Raw genomic sequence first — 16,281 nt, 5'->3', positions numbered from 1 at the left:
GGCTGTTACCACATTCAAGTTTCCCTCCAAGCCACTCACCATCCTGAATTGGAAATACATCGGCGTTCCTTCACTGTCACTGGGTCAAAGTTCTGGAATTCCCTTCCCAATGGCATTGTGGGTCAACCACAGCCGGTGGACTGCAGCGGTTCAAGAAGACAGCTCACCATCAACTTCTCAAGGGCAACTAGGGGTGGACAATAAATGCTGGCCAGCCAGCGATGCCCATATCCCACAGAAATGAAGTTTAAAAATTTTGGAACTCCACATTCCCACTTACCACTGATAATTTTGATTCCCTTGTCTAATAAGAATCTATCATTCTGAAGAATCATATCTGACTCAAAAATGTTAACTCTAGTTCTCTCTCCATAGATGCAGCCAGACATGCGGAGTTTCTCCAGCATTTTCACTTTATAGTTCCAGTTTCCAGCAACCGTAGTACTTTGCTTTTATATAAATTAAACAACTTTTTAACATTCGTGCTATAATACAGCTCTGTACTGTTGGCATTTAACTGTGTAGTTTCTTGCTTAATTACTTAAATCCACTTATTAAAAGATATGTGGCTCACTACAGAAGTTCATCATTATCCTATCACCTTAATACTATAAATGCAATGACCACACTAACCATTACTTGCTTTGCATACAATTCATTTTTGACATGACTCAGAACTACGAAAAAGGTTTCATGAGAGGTGGGGATATCATCATTATGCTTTACAAAATCTGTCATATCTCAGTGGCCTTAGTGAGCCAAGACAACAGAAATGTTTTTACCTCACTCACTGATTTACTGTTCAAACAAAGTCCAGCACACTGTTAAAGCCATTAACAAATGAAACAATGATAAAACCCAGATGAAGCTACTCTATGAAATGTACAGTAGTAGAAAAATTTCCTGAGGCAATTGCAAGATTATTCTACCAGGACAATTAAAAACAAAAATGAGCAAATGGTTCCCAGGAAACGTACCTGATTCAGCTTCACCCACAAGCCGTGGCTGTTGCAGTATTCCTCTCCAGTCGCTTTGATGCAGGTCCCTCTCTTTAATTCAATGTCAAAGAGTTTCTTGCGCTGAGGCTGGGAGGCTAACTGCCACATTGAAACAATGTACTGAGATCGCCCCACGATGGTAGTAGACAAGGTGGAGTCTTTCCAGAACTTATACAAGACCTCTTTGGGGACATAACACAAGGCTTCTGGCAAAGGATTACTGTTCCTGAAGCAATCAATGCACTCAATCAGAAACCTGATTCTTCCTAGAATCTGATGCGGATTGTCAGGATTCATTGTAATCTAAAATTAACACAATAATTTGAATGTTGATATGTCACTGCTAATGTGACTAGTATTCTTACCACAACTGCATTACATTCAAGAAAAGTAATGTTGCAGGGAGGTTCTTTTACAGTGTAGCTCCCTGGTTAAATACCCAATCTATAGACACATAGAATTCCTATAGTGTTGAAGCAGGCTATTCAGCCCAGAGTCCACACCAGCCCTTCGAAAAGCATCCCACTCAGACCCACACCCTACCGTAGCCCTGCATTTCCCACAGCTAAACTACTTAGCCTGCACATCCTTGGACACTATGGGGCAATTTAGCATGGCCAATCCACTTAACCTGCACATCTTTGGACTGTGGCAGGAAACCCACACAGACACGGGGAGAACATGCAAACTCCACAAGGACAGTCACCTGAGAATGGAATCAAACTTGGGTCCCTGGCGCTGTGAGGCAGCAGTGCTAACCACTGAGCGATCGTGCCAAATCTCTTTCACTTTACACAGCTCTATTATGATATCTCATTGATTTTCCTCATTTATTCTATTTAAAACATGCATGGAAAAATGTACAAAGTTATACAAGAAATAAGATGAGTGAATCACTTCATTTTTAATCTAGGAATAGTACTGGAAACAGCCAACTGCAAGAGCGAATAGCAGAAAATGATGGAGTGAAAGAGTGCATAACCTCAGAGACGGTAACAGAGACTAAAGTGCTGGAGAAACTTAGCAGGGCTGGCAGCACCTGAGCAGAGAAAACAGCTAACATTTCGAGTCCAGTGACCCTTCATCAGAATATTAAGAAGATCCCCAGTATGGAGGGATTGTCTTATGAGCAAAGATTGAGCTGATTAGGACTCATTGGAATTGAGACAAATGAGGTCATGAGACATATAGGATTCTTAAGGGACTTGTCGGGGGAAATGTCCTCTCCACATTTCCCCTGTCAAGTCACTTAAGAAATCTATGTGTCTCAATGACCTCAAGGGACAGTCTATGACTAGAGGATATAATCTCACAGTTAAGGGTTGCCAATTTAAGACAGAGAGGAGGAGCAACTGCTTCTCTCAGAGGGTTGTGTGTCTTTGGAACTCCTTGCCACACCAAGTGGTGGGAGCAGAATCCTTGCATATATTTGAGGCCGGGATGGATAGACTCTAGATCAGTACTAGAATCAAGGGTTATGAGGAAAGGCAGGAGAGCAGATGTGGGGAGTGTCAGATTGGCAAAAATCCTATTGAACTGGCTGAGCAATCAAAGGGCCGAATGGCCAACTCCTGTTTCTACTTCTTATGGTCTTATAGATGGTAATATATGCACAAATAATATTAACAATCAGCTCACAAAAAATATTCACTTTCAGAAATGCAACACATTCCACAAAAATATGAACGGAAGCATTTTGTTTTGAAACCATACAAATCCTAAAAGGTGGAAAAAGGAGAGCGCTTCACATGATATGGTAAAATCTCAGGTTTTAGACCTAACTGTTGACATCAAACCACTCATTGTCTTGCTGTCACATAACAAACTCACAATCACTGATAATTTAAAGAAACAAACTAGGCAGTAAAACATTAACAATACTAGGTTGTCATGAAAGCAACACAGGAGAAAAACAAAACATGGGGTACTTAAATAAAGTTTTTTTTAAAAGAACAACTTTCTTTGAAAACGTTATTAAAAAGACAGTGGGCCAGTTGGAGGAGAAAATTAAATCATGCAGTTGAACTTTCAGGGACACATCCAACCAGACTTGGGAAACATAACTGAATATGAAATTGCAAGAGTTTGAGTCAGGAAACGTCAAAGTCCACTGTAAACAGTTCAAGCTGCAACGACTGTAAATTCCAAATTTGAAAATTCAAGTTTCAGCAGATTTAAAGATGATCTTCAAAATCACTTGGCACTCAAAAAGCAGAAAGCTACAAAATTATGGACTCCACTCAGCATCTATTTGAAGGCTCACCAACTTTCCTCCCCCTCCTGCCAATACTGACAGTTACCTTTCAACCTTACACGTCCTCTTCATCTATCCATCTCCACCCCCAACCCCACACTTACTTTGGTCACTCTCCCTCTGCTTCCTGATACAGGCGCGCTGCGACCCCCTTCGCCTTGAGGTCCTTCCGAGAGGTCATGTGACCCCCCCGAGAACGCCTTTCCACCGGTGGGGCTGGCGCTAATTGGCTGGTTGGAATCACGTGGGATCTGTCAACATGGCGCCGCCCTGGTCCTGGAGGGAAGGAGTAGTAGCTACAGTGGCGGTTGTCTAGGAGTCCGAGCGATATGGGGGACGGCGGTTTCTCCGAGTAAGTAAAAGCGGGTGTAAAACAACAGGAGCGGCGTAGGCTGTAAATCCGGCGGCGAAGTTTCACTCCCAACAGTGAGGCCGCTGTAAACCGTCCCGCAGAGAAACTCCAGTCAGTGACTAAAGTGGCTTCAGCCTCCAGACAGCAAGAGAGTTTAACACAGCTACCCGACCGTCAATAAAAACGTTAAACATTCCGGTCTGACTCTCTCAACGATATAACTCTCAAGGTGATGATGACCATTCCGGGAAAATCCCATAAATCAGCTTTGGGCTGTATTGACACTAAAGCTGCCAACTATCCCCTTCACCGTGAAGTTATGTAACTGCAAAAGGCCTCGTGATTTACCACTCCTGGTCTTAGCCCTGTCAGTCGTGTCGTATAAATGTAACCTGAATGGGTTTGTCAGTTCATGTTTATAGTCTGAAGGATAATGTTTATAAACTGTAGGAATTAGCAGACTTTATTTCAATAGGCATGTTTTGATGTGCTTCAGTTACTTTAAACGCCGCGTTGAGTAAGTCCTTCCTGATATACATTTCCTGTATTGGCAGAATCCCTATATATTTTATTGTGTTGTGTATATAATGCTGTGCTACATTCAAACGCTGTGGCATTTGCATGAAGATGGAACTTGACTGACATACTTTGCCAAATATGATCTTGTCAATTGATTTTCTGGTCTTTCAGCACACAAAATGCTATCTTCTAATTTGAAGGAACATTCTAATCACATTTTGAATTCCTTTTGGTATAAGGATGATGGCTATTAAGGAGTGATTAGAAATTTGACAAGATAGTACTTTGTTTCATAATTTATCTCTGATAATGGGGATGTAATTATAGTTTCTGAACAGTTTGCAGCGTTTTATACTGTCCTCTATAAGCTTTATCTGCAGATTTGATTTAATATGGCACTTTGTGCCAATTAGAGCTAGCATTAGTGATAACTAGCTGATAAAATCCATCATTTTGATGGATGACAACATTTTTATGTGATTTTATTAATGTAAGTTTATTTAGCAAGTTTAATTACTGGGGAATTTCTCTATGTTTCAATTCTTTTTGGTTAGTGTAATACCAGTAGCTGCCCACCACCTTCTGTTTTCCAGGATAAATGACTCTGCAATTAGCTGACTTGCAATGCACTCTTATCTGAAACAAAAGGTATCCTCCTTTTCTATCATCAGCATTCCAGTCAACTGTTTTAGTAGACAAGATCAGTTTGTTGTAGGCTAGATGCTTCGGAGAAATGCTCAGATGCAGTTTAAGTGCACAAACAAATTCTTGGTGCCATTCAAAACAGGGGACCATACCTTAATGGCAAAACTCTAGCAATGTAACAGAAATAGGTTGCTGCATATTTTAGCCTTTAGGTTCACTAGTGCATTCTCACATTCACTTTAAATGTGTTGTGAAAGTATTAGTTGGAATTAAGAGAAATGTCATGAGCGTGTTTTAATTTGGCAGCCTCCCATCTTGTGAGCTGTTGGTTTGTGCCTTGACGGTCAGCTCGGTGTTGATCAGGAGCCCAACCCTGGGTAGTCTCTTTTTCTTCCCACCTCCCCCAGGCTCACTTTACTCAGCCAGTTAATCTTTTCACTTATCCTCACTTCTCATGCCTAATTGTCTGCATCAGTATCCATGATCTTCATTACTTGTAGGTGTTCTTGTAGCAGAGGTGTGGATAAATGGTAGATTGTGACCCAGTGGCCAGTTCACAATACAGAAAGTCAGTATAATTTGGCTGAAGCTGAAGGAATCTTAGGAATCTTAAACTAGCTTACTGTAGAGGTTATTTGAGTTATTTTATGTTGAGGTATTTTTGACTTTAACAATTGAGAGTTTTTTTAAAATAAAGAAATCTAATGTTTCCTTCTCAAAAAGACTCAATCCTCATTTCCAAATGTGTTTGCCATTTTATTAACAGAATAGGAAAGTTTGTACGATGTCAGAAATTGAACAGGTATCTTGGGAGAAGTGTCAAAAAATTACTTATGAACTGTTTGACCAAAATAATATTTAGGTATAAAACATTTCCAACTGTTGCATTTTTACAGAAGTCTGTGTGTAATGATATGCTGATGCTTTAATAAATTGACTATCATATGATTGAGTACTGAGTCAGAAGATTTAGGATTTATTCAAAGTCTTGCACATTTTATTAGTCCTTGAATATTATTGGCTTCATTTTGAAGCACAGAAAAATCATTGTATATGTTGCAAAAATTATGGTGTCTTAAATGTCACCTACATTCAGACTTGCATAACTTCAAATTGTTGTGTGGAGCAATAGCATAGAATCATACACAGCAGAAGAGATGCTTCAGCCCATCGCATCTGTACCCCAAAGCTACACTAACTAGTTCCACGATCCAGCACTAGCCCCATAGCCTTGCACATTATGATATTTCAGGTGTTCATCCACATACCTTTTCAAGGTTACGAGGTTTCCATCTCAACTGCACTCCCACGTCATGTATTCCAGAACCCCACCATCCTCTAGGCGAAAAAATATTTCTTCAAATCCCCTCTAAACCTTCTGCCTTTCACCTCTAAAATTATATCCCATGTAATTTACCCTTCAACTAAGGGAATAACTACTTTCTATTCACCCAGTCCATGCCCCTCACTGTCTTCTACACCTCTATCACATACTCCCTCCTCCTCCTTTGCTGCAAATAAAACAACCCAAATTTATCCAGCCTCTCTTCATAAAGAAAATGCTCCATCCCTGACCACATCCTGGTGAATCTCCTCTGCACCCCTCCAGTGCAATCACATCATTTCTTTAATGAGGCAACCAGAACTGCATATTGTACTTCACCTGTGCCCTAGCCAAAGTCCTGTACATGTTCATGGATAATCACAATTACTTGCTGTTTTTCGAGGAGGTGACGAAGATGATTGAGGGAAAAGTGGTTGATGTCGCCTACATGGACTTCAGTAAAGCCTTTGTGAAGGTCCCTCATGGCAGACTGGTTCAAAAGGTGAAGTCACATGGTATCAGGGGTGAACTGGCAAGATGGATACAGAACTGGCTTAGTCATAGGAGGCAGTGGGTAGCGGTGGAAGGATGCTTTTCAGAATGGAGGGCTGTGACTAGTGGTGTTCCACAGGGATCAGTGCTGGGACCCCTGCTGTTTGTGATCTAAATAAATGATTTGGAGGAAAATGTAGCTGGCCTAATTAGTAAGTTTGCGAGTGATACAAAGATTGGTGGAGTTGCAGATAGTGAGGAGGATTGTCAGAGGATACAGCAGGATAAAGATCAGTTAGAGGCATAGGCAGGTAAATGGCAGATGGAGTTTAATCTGGACAAATGTGAGCTGATGCATTTTGGAAGACTAAGTACAGGTGGAAATTATACAGTGAATGGCAGAACCCTTAGGAGTATCGATATGCAGAGGGATTTGGGTGTGCCAGGTCCACGGGTAGATAAGGTAGTAAAGAAGGCCTATGGCATGCTTTCCTTCGTTGGAAGAGGCATTGAGTACAAGGGTAGACAAGTTATGCTGCAGCTTTATAGAACTTTAGTCAGGCCACACTTGGAATATTGCATACAGTTCTGGTCACCACACTACCGGAAGGATGTGGATGCTTTGGAGAGGGTACAGAAAAAGTTTACCAGGATGTTGCCTGCTATGGGGGATTTTCACTACACAGGTAGGTTGGATAGACTGGGTTTGTTTTCACTGGAACACAGGAGGTTGAGGGGCAACCTGATAAAGGTTTATAAGATTGTGAATACCTTGGATAGAGTGGCAAGTATGATGCTTTTTCCCCAGGGTGGAGGGGTCAATTACTAGGGGACACAGGTTCACGGTGAGGGGGAGGGGGCGGGAGTTAAAAGAGATGTGCGAGGCAGATTTTTCACAAAAGGGGTGGTGAGTGCTTGGAACACGTTGCCAGAGGAGGTGGTGGAAGCAGACACAATAGCATTCAAGAAGCACCTGAATGAACATAAATAGGAAGGGAATAGAGGGATACAGATCCTCTAAGTGAGGACAGTTTTAGTATGGAAGGGCAAAACGTGTCAGTGCGGGCTTGGAGGGCTGAAGGGCCTATACCTGAGCTGTATTGTTCTTTGAGGGGGTGGGATGGGGAGATGTGGAGTTGGGGCAAACATGATCAAGAGGAAATGGTAAATTTTGGACATCTGCTACTAGGGAGCACTTATTATAGCATTCGCTTTTGAAATCTAAAATTTATCAATTTTGCTTAACTGTTTACGATGACCTATAATGATCTCAGTAACCCCAAAAAGCTAATTATAGGAGAAGCTTAGATCAACCAACTTGTCTTCTCTTGCCAGCAAATCTATGAGCTTGTGTCTATATAAGCTTTGTCTGGAGGAGATCATCCAGTGTTGATGAGCAAAATTGACAATTTTTACTTTTCAGAATCTGACATAATTATCTTAAATGAGAACAGACTTCTTAAAATAGTTGACTGAAAAATATTCTCTGAATACGTTTCTATGCTAACTTCTATTGTTTTCCAACTGCATTGATCTGAATGCTGTAATGTTACCTCCAAGTAAAGAAAATGAGAGATTGATGCATGTTTTACAATGAAGTGTGAGATCCCCGTGAGCGAATGTGTTTTACTGGAAATCTACGTAGTATACAAAAATATTGTCAGTGTTGATAACAAGTTATTAATTATTAGAATTTATGTCCAAGCATAAGTTAACATCTGTCGCAATTGTTTATTGTTTAACTTTCAGCTCGGAAAATTTTCCTCCTCTGAAAAATGACACATTCCTCAGAGCAGCATGGGGAAAGGTAACCGACTATGTTCCTGTCTGGTGTATGAGACAGGCAGGAAGATATCTCCCTGGTAAGGATCAGAAGCGTGAATCAAAATTGATATCTCTCGCTCAGAATAATGCACAGATTTCTTGTTGATTACTATTGTTCGGTTTGACCTGGTAACTGCAGTTAAAATTAAATCTAATTCAACTGGATTTGATGTCTTTTGTGAAGAGTTCATAGTGTTCCATAAAACCCAATATGAACATTACCGTAATGAGTGCTCTGTGACGTTCTGACAACAATTTTGGTTTCACTTGGGATCTTTTAATGAGGATGGTGCAACATGTAACAGATCCAGCAAACGTCAAGATTTTGTGAATTGAGCTGTGCCATTTGAGAGAGAAATGGAATGAAGACATTATACAAAATATGGCGGAATATCATTTTCTTGATCTTCCGGGTCCTGTTGGATCACACCTATTAGTTCTTCACATCCCTTAGCAGCTGCTTCACGATATCCTGAAACAGACACAAAGTAGGCAACACCCCTTTTGGCTACTCAGTCTCCTATTAAGGATACTGCAACCCCCTAAATTATTAAAGTTTTTTTATAATGATAAGCCCTCTGTTCTCCTCGTCCCTTTGGACTGCCTGCCTCCTGTTCCAGTGTGCTCTTTTCAGCATTTTGGTTGCCTTACCATGGTTCCCAGATGTCAGCCAATCTTGTTTTGTGATTAATTGACCACGAGGTGGTGCATAGGAAGAATCAGCATTTCCTGCTGACAACATAATCAATACTAGGTCCTATCCATTTAGGAAATTACAGACACAAAGCCAGCTCCTACTGTTTCTCCCAAATTTCTTGAAATAACAATATCAATCGAGAAGTGACATTATGAGCTGTGATAGCAGTGACCCTGGAGATATTTTCATTATTTCTTGGTGACTGAATTCCTCTGTGGATGCTACTCTGGTAGGTAAACTAATTTCTGTCCCTTTCCACAGAATTCCGAGAGACACGAGCAACTCAGGATTTCTTCACGGCTTGTCGCACCCCGGCAATCTGCTGTGAGCTAACATTACAGGTAAGTTGCTCAAACGTTTTAATGGTCTTTAGACTATTTCTGGAGTTGAATTAAGAAATTGGACAATTAAGCTCCAATTATCTGAAAACAATTGGAAAAACAGGCTGTTGAATTGGATTGGATTGAAAGGAGGGGAAAACTGACTTTCCCACCCTTGGCTCTCAAACCCTTAGCATTACTGCAACAAATGGGGAAAATGAGTTGAAACACATTGCTTCAGCCAGGTTTTTAACTAAGTAAATTTAAAATGTTTTGTATCATTGTACTTTGCAGCATCAATGAATTGCTACGGTGCAGAATGAGGGCTTTCAGCCCATTTATGACTGCACTAGCTCTGAGCATTTTAGCTTGTGAATCTCCTGCATTTTTCCTACAACCCTGCATATTATTTCCATTTAAATAATCAACAATGCCATCTTGAAAGCCTCAATTGAACTTTGCCCTGACCACCCTTCGAGTCAGTGCATTCCAGCCCTCAACCACTCTGTCTGAAAAAGTGTTACTCATCTTGCAATTGCTATTTTTGCAATATAGTTTAGAACTGCACCAGTTAGTGCTTGATCGTTTTATGAATGGTCATAATTTTTCCCTATCAACTCCACACAGACCCTTCAATAGTTTTGAAAACTTCTGACAAATCTTCTTTAGCCCTGTCCTCTCCAAGCACAACAGTCTAACTTGTAGCACCCAGAATGGTACACAATCCTCCAGCTGAGCTCTAACTAGTAACCCAAATAGGTTGTCATAACTTCCCTGCTCTTGCGTTGTATTTCCCTGTTAATGAAGCCTAGAATACTGAATGCTTTGTAACAGCTCTCTCTACCTTTCCTGGTGGACAGTTAGTACATGATGTTAAACGAATGAGAAAGTAACATCCATGACTCAGTGGAAGCATGATTATCTCTTAAATCAACTGTTCTTTCAAATCTGACTGATGGAGTGCTGCACTTTTGAAGGTGTCCACTTTCTAGTGAGATGTAAAACTGAGACTGTGCCTGCCCCTTCAGGTGGACATAAAAGATCCTTTGGTACTCTTTGAAGAAGATGTTCTCCTGATGTCCTAATCAATACTTATTGCTCAGTCAATATTTCTAAAGCTGACGAGTTGGTCATTATTTCATCTGTACTTGTATCGGCTTGCTGTGTAAAAGGAGAAGGTGACTGCACTTCCTACGTTCTAAGAATACCCTTTTGGAAGTCCCTTTACTGGCTGTAAGGTGTTTCAGGATGTCTCGGTTGCACACTCTTATTTTAAACTTAGATCACCTTATTGCTCAAATGAGGTGTTACTATTCATGTATAGGGCGGGGAAAGGGGAGGATACTAAATAACTATGCCACTCATCTCTTTTGGTTTCTTAGGTTTGCGTTAGTTTATCATCGGATTTGGTAGGAACAGATAAAATTAACTAGTTATTGTTTACAAATAGTCATTTGGTAGTACAGAACTTGAGTACTGCTGAAGAAGACATCATTTTGCTGAAGCTTTTTGTCTTGTTCATCAAGACAATTTGCTGGAATAACAATTCAAGGGAAAACCAACATGGATACTGCACAAGACCAGAGTGCTAGCTGGTTGGCAAACAGACTCTGGTCGAGCTGTTATCATGGAAAATGCACATTAGTACAGTTTCACAGTTAACAGTTTGTTTGCAATTTGCCCATATCAATCACAGAAACAGACTGGTAGGTTACTCATCTTGCTGTGAATGCAAAATCTCAATCTGCTAAATTCTGTGACCATTTCTGAATTTTAGGTTGTGCGCACCATTAAACTATCTAACAAAAATCTCTTGCCTATTTACTATTTCAGCCTCTCAGAAGGTTCCCGCTGGATGCTGCTATCATTTTCTCTGACATTTTAGTGATACCTCAGGTAGGGCACATAGATACATATTTCTGTATAGAACTGACTTTTTTTAATTGCATAAGTATGCATTTGTTGAAAGTAACCGTGAAGCATTAAGATTTTTAGATTGAGCTAGTTTTTTCTTGTTTTCCTTATTTCTGATTGAGTGCGGTGTAAATAATCTGATTCTACCTCAGTTTAGACCCACCCCTTAATTGAAGCATGGCAGTTTCCACCCAGGCGATAATCGCTATTGCATCATACAATCCCGCGTGTGCATCATTTATCTCCTAGCTATCTGTAACTCAGTACATTGCTGACCCAAAAGCAATATCATAAATTTGATGAGATTTTATTTCTGTTAATTGTATTGCTACCCATGTTGCTGGGGTTCAGACAAGGATTAAAAAGCAATCGTAACTATGCCAGAGAATACGGTTTAACAATGCTACCATTTGCTGATGTCAGATGCTTCTGCAAGTTTTCGGAGCAGCCATATCATCTGTCTTTAGCAACTACTTAAACACTAAAACTGAGTGATTTTGTAGGGCCCTTTCCTCTGGGCCAAGAGGCCTGGCTTCACGTTTTGCCTGCTTCAGGTACGTATAATAATTACTCTGAAGGTTAATTAGAAAACATCTGAACGTGAGTTCAGGTATATTGAAGAGAGTGAACTATTGTTGACTTCTTTTGTCATTAGATGAGATTTGAATAATAGCTGAGCTACTGGAGAAAAAAAAAGAGGTTTGGCTGCTGAGCACTCTAGTGTTGCAAAGCTAAAATGTGACTACATCTGTTTATGATAATAAATGTAGGTAAAGCTTTTATTTTCAAATGTGGTATTTTTCAAATAATGAAACACTTGGAAAAATATCTCTTTAAGGCATTGGGGATGGAGGTTACCATGGTTCCAGGAAAAGGACCAATGTTTCCAAACCCGTTGATGGAGCCTGGGGATCTTGTCAAGTTGCAGGAGAATGTAGATGTGTCACAGGAGCTGGCATACGTGTTCCAGGCTATAAAATTAACCCGCAATGAACTGAAGGGAAAGGTCCCTCTTATCGGCTTCTCCGGAGCCCCGGTATGTTGGGAAAAGTTTCTGATATTAATGATATTTTAATTATACCAAGCTTGCATAGTGAAGAGTACAACCATGCAGTTAAACCAACAAAAATAGATTTGATGTTTCTGTTGGTGTGGCGTGTAGAATTTGCAAACTTTTTTTTTTGTAAACAGTAGTCCAATTGGAGATGTATTGGAACCACATAGCAGTTCAATTTGTGAATTATAAGTCCTTATTGTTTTATGAAATATCATCTCTGCTCCCTGTATGTATGTTTTGCTGTGGGTTCAATCAATTACAATTGAAATATTAACCAGTGCCATATGATTTGATCTTAAAGCTGATTTTTCTGAGTTGCTGTCCAATTGCCTATTGCTAGATCGTTTAATGAAAATTCAAATGGAATACATGACACCTACACTTTCCCAGTCCTGCCCTTGTCGTTGAGGGAAGGCTACTGTTAGTATATGTAGCTCTGCAACCATTTTTAAGCCCTTGGCCTTTTCCTAATTGTTCCTTTCACTAATGACGACAATCATTTAATTTGTTCTTCTTCTTTTAGTGGACATTGATGACTTACATGATTGAAGGAGGTGGCTCAAATACAATGGCTAAAGCAAAACGTTGGCTGTACCAGTTTCCAGAGGCCAGTCATAAGCTGCTGAAAATTCTAACTAATGTGATAGTTGACTATCTTGTGGGGCAAGTTACAGCAGGTGCTCAGGTAACAGGCGGTCGTAGCATTTCCACAAAATCTGTAAGCTTCAGTTGCTTTTTCTCCTGTAATTCTCCTGTGAATATCCTTCTCTCATTCTGGATGTAGAGACTTCTGGGGTATCTGTTGTTTTTTTTTTAAAATTGATTTAAAAAATTTCATGTAGATGTTCCTTTGACTTGTTTTAAAAAAAACTAATTTTAGCTTCAGTTGGGCAGGACAAGCAATACCACAAAACTACCACTAGATGGCAGCATTTCACACACTCATGACAGTCCTTGGATCTTCCAGCAGTTAAGCGATAGCAGCACTGCTACACCTTTGGGAGGTTGTGGACAGCTTGATCCCTGATCAGTCAACCACTTAAGAGCCTTATTGTTTCCTCCTGGGAAGAAGTTGATGTTGAAGTCCTAAGTATTGCCATGTATTACTCGTGCTTAATCTTAAAAATTAAAATTGTTGCAAATGGTATGCAATACAACATAATTATACACCTTTGCAACTGTAGTACCCATAATCTAAATAACTGTAGAACTGGGGGTGTTTGATCTCAGCAATGCCGTGCTGGTTTTGATTTCTTTTATTATTCTCTGAAGTGGAGTTTATGCATCAAAAGATTAAGACAAAGATACTGCAGTCATTAAGTTCTCTTAAAGGAACAATAGTTGTTCATTGATTGAATCGCTAATATTGTTCACAGCAGCCTTTGGAGAATTTTGGGAATATATTAATAGTGTGCTCATCATTACATAGTGTCTGATGCATGACGATGTATAATGTGGTGAATACTGCATACATGAAACAAATGTAAAGCAAAAGAATTATGCAGAGTTGCAAGTGGCCAGCCAGCTGGTGTTGAACTTTACTATTTAGCCACTTGGGGGTCTGAATTGATGTGATACCAATCCTTGTTTGGCTGCATTGCCACAGTGCCATGAGTCTGTGTAGGCAGGTGAATTGACGAGTGTGTCCTTTGACTTACCTTTGGTTATATGGGGATATTGTCAGTCTGAGTCAGCTTCTGTAAATCACTCAGACTTGATCCGAGACAATATCTCCTTTTCCTTTGTCAGTGAGTTGCTTACGTATTTTTGGCTGAACTATTTTTGAAGAATTTTGGAAGGAATTGATTTTGTGAGCTGACCTGTCAGGCTGCATCTTAAGAAAGTAATAAGTAGGAGCAGCAGTCAGCCATTGAGCTTCGTGGGCCTGCTGTATCATTCCATAAGGTCATGGCTGATCAGACTTTCACCTTGGCTCCACTTTGCCTGTTCGCCATAACGTTTCATCCCCTCGAGTTCAAAAAATTGTGTTCAGGGATAGCTGCAGCTTCTTTAGAGACCAGAAAGTCCAAACATTTCGATAGGTTTGATCCATGGGAAAGGCTGATAGCTCCACAGCCACATCTGATAGCAGCTAAAATTACAACTTCAGTGCTATTAGATTAGAAGGAGGAAAAGCAATTAACCATGAAGCATGTTTTTAATTCACATCGAGTGTGCTTTGCATGTGCTACACATATCTGAACATCAGATAAGGCCAAAATTAAACTTGAATATCCATTGTTGGCTTCTGGTCAGCAACGTCTTTATTTTCAAATTCTCTTGTTTGTTTTTGATTCTTCCCATGGCCTTTCCTCTCCCTATCTCTAATTTCCTCCAGCCCTGCACATCATCTCCAAGATTTGTCATTTTGTCTCTTCTTGTGCACTCTAACTTATTATTGTTCCACCATTGGTGGTTGTATCTTTAGTTCCTAGATCTCAGGCTCAGTTTCCTTCTCTGTACCTCTCCACTTCTCTACCCCACTTTCCTCCTCCTTATTTCTTATACCGTCATAAAGTCATACAGCATGGAAACAGACCCTTCGGTCCAACCTGTCCATGCTGAATGTAATGCCAAACTAAACTAGTCCCACCTGCCTGCTCCTGGCCCATATCCCTCCAAACCTTTCCTATTCATGTATCCATCCAAATGTCTTTTAAGTGTTGTAATTGTACCTGCATCCACCACTTCCTCAGGAAATTCATTCCACACACAAACCACCCCGTGTAAAAAATTTGCCTCATGTCTTTTTTAAATCTCTCTCCTCTCACCTTAAAATGTGCCCCCTAGTCTTGAAATCTCCCATCCTAAGAAAAAGACAGCTATCATTAACTCTATCTATACCTCTCATTATTTTATAAACTTGTATCAGGTCACCTCAATCTCCTCCGCTCCAGTGATAAAAGTCCCAGCCTATCCGGCCTTTGTTTATAACTCAAATCTTCCATACCCGGCAACATCCTGGTAAATCTCTTCTGAACCCTCTCCAGCTTGATAATATCCTTTTTTGGACAAGATTTTCGTCATCTTGTGAAATCCTCCTTATGTGATTTCATGTCATACGTTGTTTTATGACACTCCATGAAAGGCCTTTGGGACGTGTTACTATTGTAAAGTGGCCATGTAAATTTATGTTGTTGCATGCTACAAGTAAACATTCCTATCAATGCATAACATCTAGCCTTCTGCATGAAGGATGAACATGTACTTCCTAGTGTTAGTATAATAATAGTTGAGTGGCTAAGATTCAATGTGGTGCCCTTAGGTCAGGGAGTTAGTCAGGTTGGCTGTCTACTGCTCGCTGATGTCTGATGATGATCGCTGCATAGGGTGTATGTGTATGATGATCAGGCCATCTTTATACTGCCTCCAACAGTAGCCTGCTGGCGCTCTGTGCCTCCAACAGTAGCCTGCTGGCGCTCTGTGCCTCCAACAGTAGCCTGCTGGCGCTACCTTGATATTCAAATATTGTTCAGTGAACCAGGAATGAAAAATCTGTGGGTAATATAGAAAATGAGACATGGATATGCATTTATTGGTGGTTGGGAGATCGTAAATTGCACAATAATTCTTAATCGCTTGTGTTACCACACCTATCCAGAATTGCTTCCTGAGTGTCTCATATAGAAAAATTAATTGTGTCCTCTTGAAATTGCTCATCATTCTCTCTTTCTAGGCACTGCAAGTGTTTGAATCTCATGCTGGGCATCTAGGAAATGAGCAGTTCACAGAGTTTTCACTGCCTTACCTCAGAGAGATTGCTCACCAAGTGAAGGAAAAACTGAAAGTTTTGGGCCTAGATCAAGTACCAATGGTAAGATTCTCATCCTCTGGTACCATCTGTAGGAGACATTCAGTGAGATGACTTCCTTTGCCTCAGCAACT

General features: G+C 40.3%; 2 protein-coding genes across 4 annotated transcripts in view; one reads left to right on the top strand and one right to left on the bottom strand.

The window, feature by feature from the left end:
• hectd3 (HECT domain containing 3) overlaps positions 1-3,453 on the bottom strand; it is a 61,859-nt gene extending 58,406 nt beyond the window's left edge. The window contains exons 1-2 of one of the 3 annotated variants that reach the window (XM_048601708.1): positions 3,357-3,453; positions 978-1,301 (exon numbers count right to left, since the gene is read on the bottom strand). In XM_048601708.1, the coding sequence (XP_048457665.1) occupies positions 978-1,295 (318 nt within the window). In that variant the 5' untranslated portion in view covers positions 1,296-1,301; positions 3,357-3,453. Of the gene's footprint in view, positions 1-977; positions 1,302-3,298 lie in introns of all 3 variants that reach the window. The other 2 variants (XM_048601710.1, XM_048601709.1) reach the window with 2 other exon arrangements.
• An 11-nt stretch (positions 3,454-3,464) lies between these two features.
• urod (uroporphyrinogen decarboxylase) overlaps positions 3,465-16,281 on the top strand; it is a 43,756-nt gene continuing 30,939 nt past the window's right edge. Inside the window, exons 1-7 of the mRNA XM_020529071.2 lie at positions 3,465-3,604; positions 8,334-8,446; positions 9,367-9,446; positions 11,259-11,321; positions 12,178-12,375; positions 12,920-13,081; positions 16,073-16,210. Of these exons, the coding sequence (XP_020384660.1) occupies positions 3,582-3,604; positions 8,334-8,446; positions 9,367-9,446; positions 11,259-11,321; positions 12,178-12,375; positions 12,920-13,081; positions 16,073-16,210 (777 nt within the window). The 5' untranslated portion in view covers positions 3,465-3,581. The remainder of the gene's footprint in view (positions 3,605-8,333; positions 8,447-9,366; positions 9,447-11,258; positions 11,322-12,177; positions 12,376-12,919; positions 13,082-16,072; positions 16,211-16,281) is intronic.

This window comes from Rhincodon typus, chromosome 10 (assembly GCF_021869965.1).
Source record: "Rhincodon typus isolate 14 chromosome 10, sRhiTyp1.1, whole genome shotgun sequence".
NCBI classification, from domain to species: Eukaryota; Metazoa; Chordata; class Chondrichthyes; order Orectolobiformes; family Rhincodontidae; genus Rhincodon; species Rhincodon typus.
The sequence above is the reverse complement of the archived record's forward strand: the minus strand, read 5'-3'. Positions and strand labels throughout refer to the sequence as shown.